Source organism: Copadichromis virginalis, linkage group LG6, assembly GCF_057382275.1.
Source record: "Copadichromis virginalis isolate Kocher_CV1m ecotype Utaka linkage group LG6, C_Virginalis_male_GT1.1, whole genome shotgun sequence".
In the NCBI taxonomy this organism is placed as follows: Eukaryota; Metazoa; Chordata; class Actinopteri; order Cichliformes; family Cichlidae; genus Copadichromis; species Copadichromis virginalis.
Window position 1 is genome coordinate 15,386,272 of NC_140623.1, and position 12,473 is coordinate 15,398,744.

General features: G+C 42.4%; 1 protein-coding gene across 2 annotated transcripts in view; it reads right to left on the bottom strand.

Annotated features, from left to right (window-relative positions):
* tmem131l (transmembrane 131 like) overlaps positions 1–12,473 on the bottom strand; it is a 31,713-nt gene that overhangs the window by 3,253 nt on the left and 15,987 nt on the right. For both annotated transcript variants that reach the window (XM_085458887.1, XM_085458888.1), the window contains 29 exons: positions 12,100–12,223; positions 11,870–11,986; positions 10,421–10,525; positions 9,108–9,182; positions 7,780–7,933; positions 7,054–7,112; positions 6,871–6,976; positions 6,684–6,786; positions 6,352–6,496; positions 6,003–6,173; positions 5,850–5,916; positions 5,646–5,769; positions 5,459–5,528; positions 5,227–5,336; positions 5,045–5,114; positions 4,813–4,940; positions 4,362–4,504; positions 4,079–4,265; positions 3,596–3,781; positions 3,334–3,483; positions 2,688–3,225; positions 2,431–2,543; positions 2,072–2,238; positions 1,762–1,968; positions 1,453–1,531; positions 1,078–1,187; positions 823–949; positions 305–375; positions 20–153 (listed from right to left, as the gene is read on the bottom strand). In XM_085458887.1, coding sequence (XP_085315013.1) covers positions 20–153; positions 305–375; positions 823–949; positions 1,078–1,187; positions 1,453–1,531; positions 1,762–1,968; positions 2,072–2,238; positions 2,431–2,543; positions 2,688–3,225; positions 3,334–3,483; positions 3,596–3,781; positions 4,079–4,265; positions 4,362–4,504; positions 4,813–4,940; positions 5,045–5,114; positions 5,227–5,336; positions 5,459–5,528; positions 5,646–5,769; positions 5,850–5,916; positions 6,003–6,173; positions 6,352–6,496; positions 6,684–6,786; positions 6,871–6,976; positions 7,054–7,112; positions 7,780–7,933; positions 9,108–9,182; positions 10,421–10,525; positions 11,870–11,986; positions 12,100–12,223 — 3,940 coding nt within the window. The remainder of the gene's footprint in view (positions 1–19; positions 154–304; positions 376–822; positions 950–1,077; positions 1,188–1,452; positions 1,532–1,761; positions 1,969–2,071; positions 2,239–2,430; positions 2,544–2,687; positions 3,226–3,333; positions 3,484–3,595; positions 3,782–4,078; positions 4,266–4,361; positions 4,505–4,812; positions 4,941–5,044; positions 5,115–5,226; positions 5,337–5,458; positions 5,529–5,645; positions 5,770–5,849; positions 5,917–6,002; positions 6,174–6,351; positions 6,497–6,683; positions 6,787–6,870; positions 6,977–7,053; positions 7,113–7,779; positions 7,934–9,107; positions 9,183–10,420; positions 10,526–11,869; positions 11,987–12,099; positions 12,224–12,473) is intronic.

Below are 12,473 nucleotides of genomic sequence, written 5' to 3' on the forward strand. Positions count from 1 at the left end.
GAGTATTATGAGGCGTCACCTTGCTGCCCACACAGGCTGCTGTGTCCCAGGTTGAGGGCGATTCCTGAGGCTGCTCGTCACTCCAGATGGTCTGATTGCTGTGCATGTTCTGGCCCTCCTGACTGTGAAAACCACTTGTAAAAGTTCCATTACCTGCAAAGTGATAACAAACAACAACTCAGACTTGAACCAGCAGGGACGTTTAGCCTTTGCATTATTTGTTGGTTACAGTATTATATAGCTGATCTTCTACAAAGCAATGGGAACACGTAACCGGTTCAAAGTGCTTATCATGAGCTCGTACCTATGTAGCCATTTTCCGGATAGTAGTTATAGGAACTGTTACAGTGGCTGCTGGCACTATTCCAACGTAACCTGCAGGAGAGGAGGAAATTTTTAACAGAGTCAAAGAAGCTGAAACACTAATCTACAGAAAAGCAAATACGCAGTGCAGCAGCAGAGGAAAGATATTCAAGCATGTGCTTACTCAGTTAGGGATTCTGTTTACAGAGAAGGGTGAGTAACACCAAACTTTTGAGATGAATATGCAGATTATCCACAGGTGAAAAGCCGCTTTATGCTCACATTTGTAAAGTTATTTCCATTTCTACTAAAGATTTTCAATAACTGTTAATCTGGATTATCGTTTTTAATCACTTTATGAATCCAAGAGTCTGTTACGGACACTAGATTTGTTTTAGACTCCACTAACTCCAGCCCTCTCTTTGGTGCCGTCATAAAGACCCACGCAGACAGTTCATTTACTGGAACTGAGTGAAGCACCACTAACCAAGTGTTTCCATAACATCTTCAAATACTCACCCGCGGAATGACGCGGTGGTTGGTGGTATGTAGCGCATTGCTTCGGTGGTGTTGTATCTGAACTCACTGGTGAGGGGGATGGGTGGAGCTGACCACGTATCTTCAGGCAGATACTGACCTGTCACATCTGTGAGGAGAGGACACGATAACGATTACAAAAACGGACGAGACGCACAACCGTTGTAGAAGACGAGTTTACTGCACCTTTTGCCTTTTCAAAAAGTGTGCTTTTGCTATAAACGATTAAGCCTTTACCCGTGTTCTGGTCCATTCCTGCAGCAACAGCAGCAGCAAAGCTTGAGGTCAAGCTGGGCCTGGTGGACTCTTGGCTTTGGCATTGGTCTTTATGGTACAGGCTGTTCATGCTGAACAGAGGAAAGGCAAACGTTACGACTTACACTGCGTCTGAATAAACCACAAGATAACCTAAATCCAGCTCTTGGCATTACAAACTGTACAAATCCTATGAAAGCACAGTAAAAAACACATGAATGACCACCTCTGACAAAGTCTCTGGAATACAAATTACAGACTGATAAATTAGTATTTGTTTAAGTTGGCAAACAAAAAGATTAAAAAAAGAAAAAGAAATGTTATATTGATACTAATCAGAACCAGTTCTTGTTGTACCTTTTAGTCTTATAGTTGGCATTAATGGGCTGGTAGCTGTCAACCTCTTTTGGGTACACACTGTACTGCATGGAGTCCCCTGGAAAAACAAACAAACTGACTAATGTTAAAAAGTGGCAAACTACAGTTCTCATCTATTATAAGAAGACTTTTACTGACTAGTTTCCTACATTACACGCATTCACTCAACAGCTGAGAAAGTGTGAGGCTGGCTGCAGAGACAGCACCGCTATAAACCCAAAAAAAGCAGCACTGCAACAAAACAATTTGAGTTGGGTTTCTTTTCAAGAGAAGGTAAGCGCCCCATACTTTTTCTAGATGAGGTAGTGGAGCGGTGTGTCCGGGCACTGGCGTCCTTGTCTCCCTCCATGCTGCTGGTGCTGCTACAGCTGCCCCAGCTCCCTCTGCTGGCCCTCACGCTGCCCGATGAGCTGCCTGAGTCTGAGCCTGATTCGCAGACGCTGCCCACGCGCCACTCTGGAGTACACTTCTTCCGAGTGCGAGCAGGACACACACCTGGCAGGAACAAAGCCCAGCGAAATGAGAATCGACTTTCCTCACCAAAGTAGCTTCATTTAAGGGAAGCTCGGTAATGGCCGAGTCAGTTATTTGTGCCCACCGTTCTGTTTGAGTGGGCTCTCAGCAGTCTGCACAGGCTTCAGTGCTTCTGTCTTGAAGCTGTTGGTGGAGCGGTTCCTGCTGCGGGGTCCACTGACAAAGTCCGCAGTTTTCCAAACAGGTTCCTTCTCCCTCTCTGGTGTTACTTGCATGTTGTGCTCGGGAGCGCTACAACAGTAATTGGGAGACAAATCAACAACAAACCCCCCCCAAAACAACACATTATATATATTTATATTACTGGGTTAACTGAGTGTCTGCTTGTTTTTACATTAAACGGCAAAGATATGTCTTAAGGTATCTTTCATCACGAGCTTTAAAAACATTAAGTGTTGCTTTGGTTAAGTACGTGTGTATTACCTGGAGACATTTTCAGTCTTCCTGCGGCTCCTCTTTCCCTTATTATTCCCTGCTGCAGTGCCAGACTCTGTGCTCTGCGCTTTCTTTTTCTGTCCTTTGCAGTCGTCTCTCAGCTAGACGGGGTAAACAAACAGGGATGACAGTTGGGTTTTTTTTTTTCTATAGAAATCTCTTTGATGATAAAAGTCAAAAGAGAAATGAATTTGTTATTGTAATTAAACAGAAATGCAGCAGTCTAACAAAAACTCCTCCTTTACCTCGACTTCAGAACTGTCCCTTTTCTCAGACTCCATCTTCTCTGCATAGTGCTCAGTGTTTTCTATGGGACTGCACACTAACAGGCCCGGTCTGGGTCCTGGACCCAGTGTGACATTATCTGGGAAACCAGCAGGTATTTCCATGGGAAACATAACCGCTGCTGGCATTGTATCTTCTACGACTTCTTTAAAGTCTGGGGCTGTCATCTTCTCCATCTCATTGATGAAAGCTGGCTCGTTGTTGTTGTTGCAGACGTCGGTGTCGGGAGTGAGGGGAGGGTCTGGTCTCAGGTCTTCCAGCTCTTCGTCCACTGTCACAGCACCAGCTGATGCTGTGGATGAGCTGGGTTTATATTTGGAGTAATAGAGTGAAACCTTGCATTTCTTCTGTTGTTGGGAGGGTGTGGTTGAGGAGCCCTTCTTTGAGGACTGAGGTCGAGGGGCGAGGCTGTTGGCTAAGGCTGGAGACCCGCGGCCTTTACCTTTGTCGGATGTGTGGCAGGTGTCCACGTAGGTCTTACAACTGCCTTTTGTTTTACTGCACAGACAGACATTTGACTATTTAGAGTGTTTTAACACCAAAACGTTTTCCTGCTATGTTTACGATTGGTCTACATAAATAAATGAGGAAGACAAATCTACATACTGTACTCCATTAGGTGTGATATTATTGACTGAACCATTTTCCCGGGACAAGACAGAGTTGTGGTTGCTCCTGCTGCTCGGTGCAGAGAACTCATGCAGGATAAACTGTGCTTGATAAAAGGCCATCAGGCACACACCAAACAAGGAGAAACTGCAACAAAAACAGAGATCCGAAAAAATTTACAAGTTAATCAAAAACTAAACCCCAATCAATAAATGTTCCCCGATGCATCCGCTTCTCCTCACAAATTACTGTTACTGACCATGTGAAGATGAGGGTGACCACCCAGAAAGTTTCCTCCCAGCTGGGGCCAGGAACCACCTGGGCACAGAGGGGCAACATGTGATGGGGAAGCGTCACGTTGAGGGTAAAAGGGAAAGAAGTGCCACGTGATGTCACAAGGGTGAGGTCCCGAATGACCCAGGATGAGGTGAAGTCTGGGGTAAACCTGAAGACGTGGACAGGTAGAGGCAGAGAGAGAAACAAACGGCAAAATGATTAAAAAAAGAGCCAAAATGATGAGATTTTTAAAAAAGGAGAGGAAGACATGTTCAGGACATATTGTGCAAGAATATAAAAAAGGAAGAGAAATAGCAAAAAATAAATACATAACAAGAGAAGTAGGATATTGGGCAACTAATATATTGCGCAACCAGCAAAGTAAACCACATTATGGTTTAAAATGAAACCCAAAAAGTTAAATGAGGGGAAGTCATGAAGGAAAGGGGTGTGAAATTCCACTTACGCTATGGTGAGCTCAGAGGAGCTGTTGTGATCGAGGCTGAAGGAATGACACTGCAGCACCTCGAAGCCAAATCCCTGACACTTGTAACCATTTATATTCATTGACATGACCGTCAGGGGAAGCTCGCCGGCATTCTCCACCTTGAAGCTCTTTCTGATGGCAAAAAGGGGCTTATTGCTGCGCAGACCTGTAAGCGTCAGAAATAATGCCCATTAGCCTGATTTTGATCGTACGTTAGCTTAAAATTTACATCAATATGACAGCTGATAAACTTCACTCTCACCATCACGACACTCCATTAGCGTTGATTGAGGAACATTAAAGCGTAAAGAGGCCCCAGGACCGGGCAGTTTCCCCCCGACTGTTAGCAGCTCTTTAGCCCCGTGGCCCTGCACCATCACCATGTCAAACACCGTCAGGTTGTTCCTGAAAAAAAAAAAAGAAAGAAAGAAAAAAAGATTAAAAACACACAAACTCAGACGTCGAAACTTAAAATAGGAAATCAAGAGACACTTAAATCATGCCACATTTAGTCTTCAGTGTTATAAACAGACAACTTACCGACTTTTTAAAAACTGGCTACAAAACACGTTCCACTACACTTTTGTACCAAACCGGGTACCACAAAAATGGCGGAAAACGGATTTGTGAAATGTCTATGGAACACAAAAAACTCAGCACATATGCACCCAGAAAACACAATCAAATCCATTAACACTATTATCAATGAATACCTGATGATAAGAATGGTGGTGGTGGGTTTGTGTTCAGAGGGAGTAAAAACCACAGCAACCTCTCTGGACTCCCAGGGCTGCAGCAGCAGACGTAAGACTCCGGTTTTTTCTTCCATATTCTTACCCACCTGTACAGATGCACACAGGAGGGAAGAAACGGAAAGGATTAGTCAAAGAAAGGAACATGAGACAGTGGCACAGCTTTATTTTGAGGAGTTTTTCCGAGGCTTACCTTGGAGGAAGAAGCCAACAGAGAGAACTCTGTTGTGCTGATGTTAACAGAGAGAGGGCTGATATTAAACCTGCCAATCCAAACAAAGAAAACACCTTCAGAAGTGGAGTAGAAGGAGGTGCTGCGGCATCAAAACTCCAAACAGCCGTGTACTAAACTGCAACAATAACTTGACAATGTACCATTTGGTTAGAAGGTCCAGAGCCTCCAGGGGAGCAGGGTACAGAGAGAGGGCCCGAATCTCTACAGAAACCACTGAAGACGAAGGGTTCTTCAGCATGAACGTCTTAACCTGGAACAAAAAAAAAATTTTCCTTTAAAAGACAAATGCTTGTTAAGAATAAATGTTTCCTAAATTTAAAAAAAAAATCTTAAAATGTACAACTATATTTTCATTAAACAAACATAACCGACCTTGCTCTCATTGACAGGAGTAGCACCAAAGTCCAGAAGAGACGATGCCTCCACTGGGAGTCTCGGCCACCTGACAAGACGAACATATTTACATGAATAATTATGCTAATGCTGACCGCTGATGGAATATAAAAGCACACAGCGCAGGAGTGTGTGTTTCTGTGTGTGCGTTAAATTCAAGAATAACCTGCAAGGCAGCTTGTCTTTGTGGCTCTGCCATCGAGAGCAGAGTTCAGCTGCTAGTTTGCTGTCCACAGCCCAAGACGAGTGGGAAAAATCTGGAAGAAGAGAGCGTTGCCACTCTGAGCGACCTAATAAAACACAGCAGAAAATAACTTGGATTATAACATCTTCCATCACAGGAAGAAAGAAAGAAAGAGAGAAGTTTTACCTGTTTCAGATAGTCTAAGAGGACAAGGACGTCCACACTCTCTTTCCGCCTCAAACACCACCTCTCCCTGATGGCAAACATACAACTTTTAATTTCTACACAAATGCCCGACCCAAACACACTACCTACTCACCACTGAAACTGCTATTTTACCTTGGAAGGATTAGGATAGAAGTACAGTGGAACTTGCAGTGCTGTGCCCAGGCTGGTATTCAGACTCAGGGTGGAGACCTGGTTAACAGGCAGGGCCCTGCTGAGCAGCTGGAGGGACAGGACGTGCCAGCAGCCCTGAGGAACTGTCAGTGGAGTGTTGAAGTGCATCACCTGACAGACAGGGGGCAGCAGAGATAATCTGTTAAATCTTCCACTTTGTTTAGAATCCATATGATGAATGAATAACTTGTTACAGGTCAAAATCTATGGTCAAAACCTGGCGCAAATTTGATCATCGTGTGATAAAAACTGCGTCCTATCATCACATGTTGCAGTAGTGCATGCCTACCTTCATTACCCCCTGCAGCTTCTCTGAGAGGCTTGCATTCAACACAATGAGAGGCACAGGGAAGGGGTTGCTGAGCCACAAGTCCACCTGGTTAGCAGCTCTTTGTTTCATCTGGAACAGGCTGAACAAATCCCCAACAGGCCATCTGAAGAAAGAAATAAAAACATTAGTATAGAAATGACCCCAGAAGGAAAATATAGATGATATACATTGATATACTTGTCTGTGTTTATTAGTACCTTAAAAACACTTAAATGAACTATTTCTGGGGCTACGTTGTTTCAGATCAGATATACGTTTATTGTGATGATTACAAAATTCCTCCATGTTACCTGTGTGGAACATGTAGTCCAGGGAAGCTGTAGGCTGTCCTGTTTCCCATAATTTTCAAACTGATATGACTTATACATTTCTGGTCGAGGCCAGGCAATGAGCCTGATAGAAAATACAAATACAATTTCACTCAGAAGAATCGGTACGGGCTTAGAGCAAACTATTGCAACTTAAATAAGTAGTCACCTCTGCAGGCCAGTGTAGCCACTTCAGTGAAGTTTTTTGCTTCTGGTGTCAAAAGAACCTGATTAAAGTCCAAGCTAGCCTCTACTTTTGATAGCACCTGCATGTCCTGGAGACATAAAACAACGTTTTAGAGCTGCAATAATTCTACTCGCTGACTGTTGTACAACAAGGCAGAACTCTCACCTTTATATAGAGCTTCTTCCCTCCAGAATTTAACATATAAACTCTTATTTTTGATTCCCCTGTTGGAAGAAGCAAAGAGGAATGAGAATAATGTATACAAATGTGATTCATGTGTAATACAACAGAATGAGGATGACAGCTCAAACAAAGCGACATCAGAAAACAGGTAAGTACAATAAAATACTTCAGAAAGCAGTTCTGAAAAACAATAATGGTTCAAACTAATCACGGGAACTGTACACTGATGCTGTGTACACAACTGTGGCCAAAATAATTTGAACCTTCGCCCCTGATTTGGTGCAAAAACCAGAGAAAGAAAACAAAATCAGGACTGCTGTCATATTTCCCATGCCTCTCATTAGACAGTTCTTTCAAAACTGCAAAATAATCAAAGTCTTTTAATTGTATTCCTTCTCTAGTTAAACTAATACGTTTTAAAAAATGGAAGCGACTCCACAGGAAATATAGAAGCTCTGTTATGGTTAAATCTGTTAAAAAGTAAACATTATTTTGCTTTGATAGAGCTCCATCACACAAACATTCAATGATGTAATTCATGTGTAGGCTGAAATAAATAAATAAATAAATAAAATACCAGTGCATGTTTCTCTTTTCATACTGAAATACTGTTTTATGAACGACAGTCAGAGTCAGGTCATGCAGCGTGGCACGCTTGCGGTGTGAATTGCCTTCAGGGCATGAATCAGAAAGGTCGCAGACACCCACCGGATGCATCCTGTTCAGCAGCAGGGGCCACCAGTAGGACCAAAATGTGCTCAATGACATAGGGCTTGAGCTTGTCCAGGTCAGCAGGCTGGTCACCACGCGCCGACAGATTAATCTGCAGACTGAGACGCTCCTCGCTTTGGAGGCAGGACCCCTGGGACAGAACAGGAAAAGCATACAGTCATGCACCAAACACAAGGACAAAATAAGGAGCACATGAACAATGACGAGTAATCTGAGAATTTAAAACAAAATCCAACAAGCGGGAACAGAGACTAAATACATACGCTGACTTAGATGCCCACTTTTGCCAGTCTGTTAACTGCTACCACCCTCCCTGTTACTAACACCCTCTTAAAGTTGACAGATCAGTAGTGGGATAGTGCAAATCTCACTCTCAGTGGGTGAATCACCACTTGACGAACTGCAGACAGATACTATGGCTTGGTGCCACTGGGGGATCAAGACCTGCAAAAGCAAAACTAATCCCGAGAAACCAAGACTGCTGGTAACTTCTGTTGGGCTCATTTGATCTGTACGCAGCCGCGACTCCGACCCAAAGCCCATTTTGTTCAAGTAGACTTGAAAAAGAACTGAGCAGCAGGTGTCGGTCCTGGATACGAGCCAAAAGTTACGGCCGGGGCACTCACGCCACAGCACACGAGAAAGATTTCAGTTTGTATTAATATGACAGCGTAGTTGTCTGTGTCTGCAGCCGTCTTCTCTCACTTCATGTGCACTTCTTCGATTATAAGGTCACTTGAGAAAGCAATTAAAAGCCTGGCAAGAGATCTCCCTCTCCCCAGGGCTTCTGTAGAAAACAGAAGGCGCTCAGATGACGAGCCCGGCTGTCTGTTGGACGTTTAAGACTGGAAGGCCTTCTGCTCAAGAGGACTGAAGCTCAGCTCCGATTTTGCTAAGTAGGGGTGAACTAAAAATGGTGCAAGATCACACATCGTAAAAAAATCAAGTACGCGGCTAACTGCCTTTCTATTTATGTCTCCTTATTTCCACAAAGTTTGCCCTAAGCTTCTTCTCATAGCATCGTGCTTTTCTTTTGATATTTTCAAATGCTTGCAGTAACTGCAAATCAAGAATATCTAGGATTTTAAAATCAACAACAGTGCTTGAGAGAAGCTGCTGAATTTTCAGGTGTGTTTAAAACCATTCTGAGCTGGAGTAATGTGCCAAGATCTTCCCAGAACCACTAAATTCAGAGGTCTAAAATCCAGGCACGCGAATCCCTGTACTTGTAAAACATGATTCTCCAGAGCAGCGTGTCAGCTGAAAAGGCTCGACAACTACTGAAACAGATGGAGACAAATTACCTGTGGACTGTTCCAACTCTTCGGTAAGCTGCACTCCAGGAGTAGACCCAGTATAGTGATGTTGGAGGCATCTTCCTGCAAGAGCAACAGCAATGGTCACAGGTTAAACAGCCTTTTTCTTTTACTTGCTGTAAAAGCATTTGCATTGCAGTACTGTAATCCCAACAGGTGCACAACAGGATACAAAGTTTAGAGCAGCTTTCTTGAAGCTGTACTTTAACATATCAGAGTGCAACAATTTGGTGTATAAAGACCACACTTTTTCAAGGTAAATAAACAAACAATGACCAATCCACTTTGTTTACACTGATTTGAGAGCCGCTGATCTGGGAAAGGTGTGACAAAAGAACATCAAGTAAAAGTAAGCATACATGCATGTACCTAATTACAGATTTGAGCTGAACTTCAAGCAACAGAACAGAACAAAACTGAAAGTCCTGGCACTGAAGTGCTTAAGCAATTATGTGTAAAGTGGGAATGAGCTCAGATGGAAGTCACTACAAAGTTGCAAGACAGAGTGAAAAACACTATTTCAACCTCATATGCACATAACATGGAATAAGAACCTAAACGGCACTAAAAAGACTTAAACATCGGCTACAACATGAAGCATAACACCACAAAGAAAAAAAATATTGCAAAAAAATTGTAAAGTTGGTGCAAATGTTACAATTTGTGTGCGATAAGAAGAAAAAGAAATACACATATACATGAACACTGTGGGGGAGAGATAGAAAGAAAAAAATCGTGCATGCAGCTTTGGCAGCCGTTTGTGTGACTGAGTGAACACAAGTCTCTGCACTTCGCTCAGCTGACATTTTGCAACTGCCACCCCACTTCCTGTTGTGGAGGCGGACACGCCTTTCAGATGCCTCTTACACACAGACAAAGACAGACACACACTTTCACTGCCTCAGCTTGTTTCAAAAACTATACAGAAGTTGTTCATTGGTTTTCGGTTTTGCGTCTCTGTGAAGCGTGTACGAATGAATGCTTCTGTGTGGCTAATTTGATTTGAAAGCAAGTGTCTGTTACATTGGAAGCAAACATTAACATTTTTAATTAAAAATGTTAAAAAAGAAGCTTTTTTTTTTTTTCTATCAAGTTCTGTGCTGACGCCAAACACATTCATAATTTAATAAGACCTAGCTCATGCCAGTGTGCATAACAAAGCTCCTGTTTGTATCTTTGCAGCCAATTTTGTTTATCAGCGTTGGCAGGAAAGTGGAAAATCAGCTGTTTCCAATGATGAGCTCTTATTCAATACTCTGTGTGTCCTCCACAGAAAAACACAGAGACATTCAAGAAAGTACCTGAGTTTGGGTCAGCTTAATGCTCTGGATGTGAGGGAATATTAGCACACTATCCTTTCTTTGGACAGATTTTAATGATCCCTGGTCTTCTCCCACACCAAATACCTGAAAAACAAGCAGTTAACATTTATACTAAGAAACATCGTCAGCAAGTACACAAACAAGTGTCATCAACACATACGAGTGTTTGGGATGATTTATTCCAGTCTGAATGCACATGGAAGAACTCAAAAACAATAAAGGCAAACTGGTTGAATATAGCTCCACTATATGTTTAAACTATGAAGAAAATTATGCAAAACTATCAAGTGCAAACATTACTGTATTAAAGACAGTGGCCTGTTATTGGCTCATGTTTACTTCGTTGTTGTGGCACTGTACCGATTGCAAACTTTAATTTCACATAGAAGTTTCTATGGTATCTTTTTTAAAATCACAGGTGTGATGGCTTGATCCTGATTATATCCTGAAATAAAGTCAAACTCTTATAATGCTGCTGTGATAATAACAGCAGCCTGTGAACACCCTTACTCCCAAAGCCACTCCTTAATAATAATCAAATCAGGAAACTGAGTTTTGTTGGTAATAAATAAATGCCAGAGGAGTTGCCAAGATGGCTGTTGAGTGTCGAGACTTGCCTATGACAACCGTCATTACACAGACTTAAGACTTTTGGATTTCTGTGGGCAGTCTCTGCATGCTTTGGTTTCAGTGTAGAGCCCAATTATGTCTGACATCCAACTTACAACTTAACTGATCCTGCTTCAAATACAGCAAGCATTGCAAGTGACACAATTTTCAGTTAAGCCGAGCCTTGAAAGGCAAACATCTCTGACAAAGCTAACCAAAGGCTACAGTATTTAAGCAAGCTGAGGTTAGATAAACCCTAAAGTGGTCTCACAACCAGACTTTATTTTTCTTCTCCCTGTAGCAATCTACTTTAACTCGAGCTTGCAGAGCTGCAGTAAAATGCAAAAACATTTTCAGTGAAATAATTAAAGCCTCAAATACACACAAAAAAAAAATAATTTATGAAACCGCGTGCTTTCTACCTCGAGGTAACAGCGGAGCCCTGAATAAATAAACGCTTTCTCCTACCAGCATTATTTCTCTTTATTTCTTTAGTCTCAGCCATGCTTTGCAAACAATTTTTGAATTAAACATAATTTGCATGCTCAACTTTCTAATGGCACAAAGATCAGCGTTTTGACTTGCGTGTGAGCGTGTGCACGTGGGACGAAGCAAGCATGAAACCAGCAGTCTGGTCAGCTTCTATTTTGGATAACACTTTCTTAGAGAATAACAAAAGCTGACATGACCGAGACTGTTTGTAAGCTCATACAAGGACACATACTGCGATAAAACAATAGCATGCAAACAGTAAGCAAATGCTTATCCCCTTATCTGGAGACACGAAGTGAGGGTAAAAAAAACACGTCTGCAACTCACCTGGTATGACAGCAGCCCATGGGCCGATGTGTTTATAAATAATGTGTTTTCTATATTGCCCTCCTCAGACGGGAGGAAAATTAGTTTAAAAGATGCCTTCCCCCTAGGAGGGATCACCTGGGTACAGAGAAAACACAAAGCAATAAGTTATTTGAACAAGATACACATTTTACTTCAATTGCAATTATTTCTAAGCATCACTAGTTGTTAAGAATCTTCTATGGACTTACTCTTCTGTGAAAGGAAGGTATGTAAAAATGCCTGCTGGATGTAAACATTGACAGCAGTGTGACAGGAACTTCCTGACTGGGGTTGTGTATATATATGGTTTCAGCTCTTGGCAGCCCCAGCGGCCTGTAAAGACACACATGAGAACGTTAGGATTCCCCAGTGAGTTACAGGAGTGCCATGGCTAGCTGAATAAATGGAGGTACACATCATTATAGTTCACTACATACACATCTATAAGAATATTCACACATGCCTGCATACCTTAGATCCCCCTGCTGCTCCCTGAGAAAGTGGGGTGTGCATGAACGTTTATTTAAAAATGCATAGTTTTGAAAGCGTACCCTGGGAGATTCTTTACATGCTGTTTAATTAT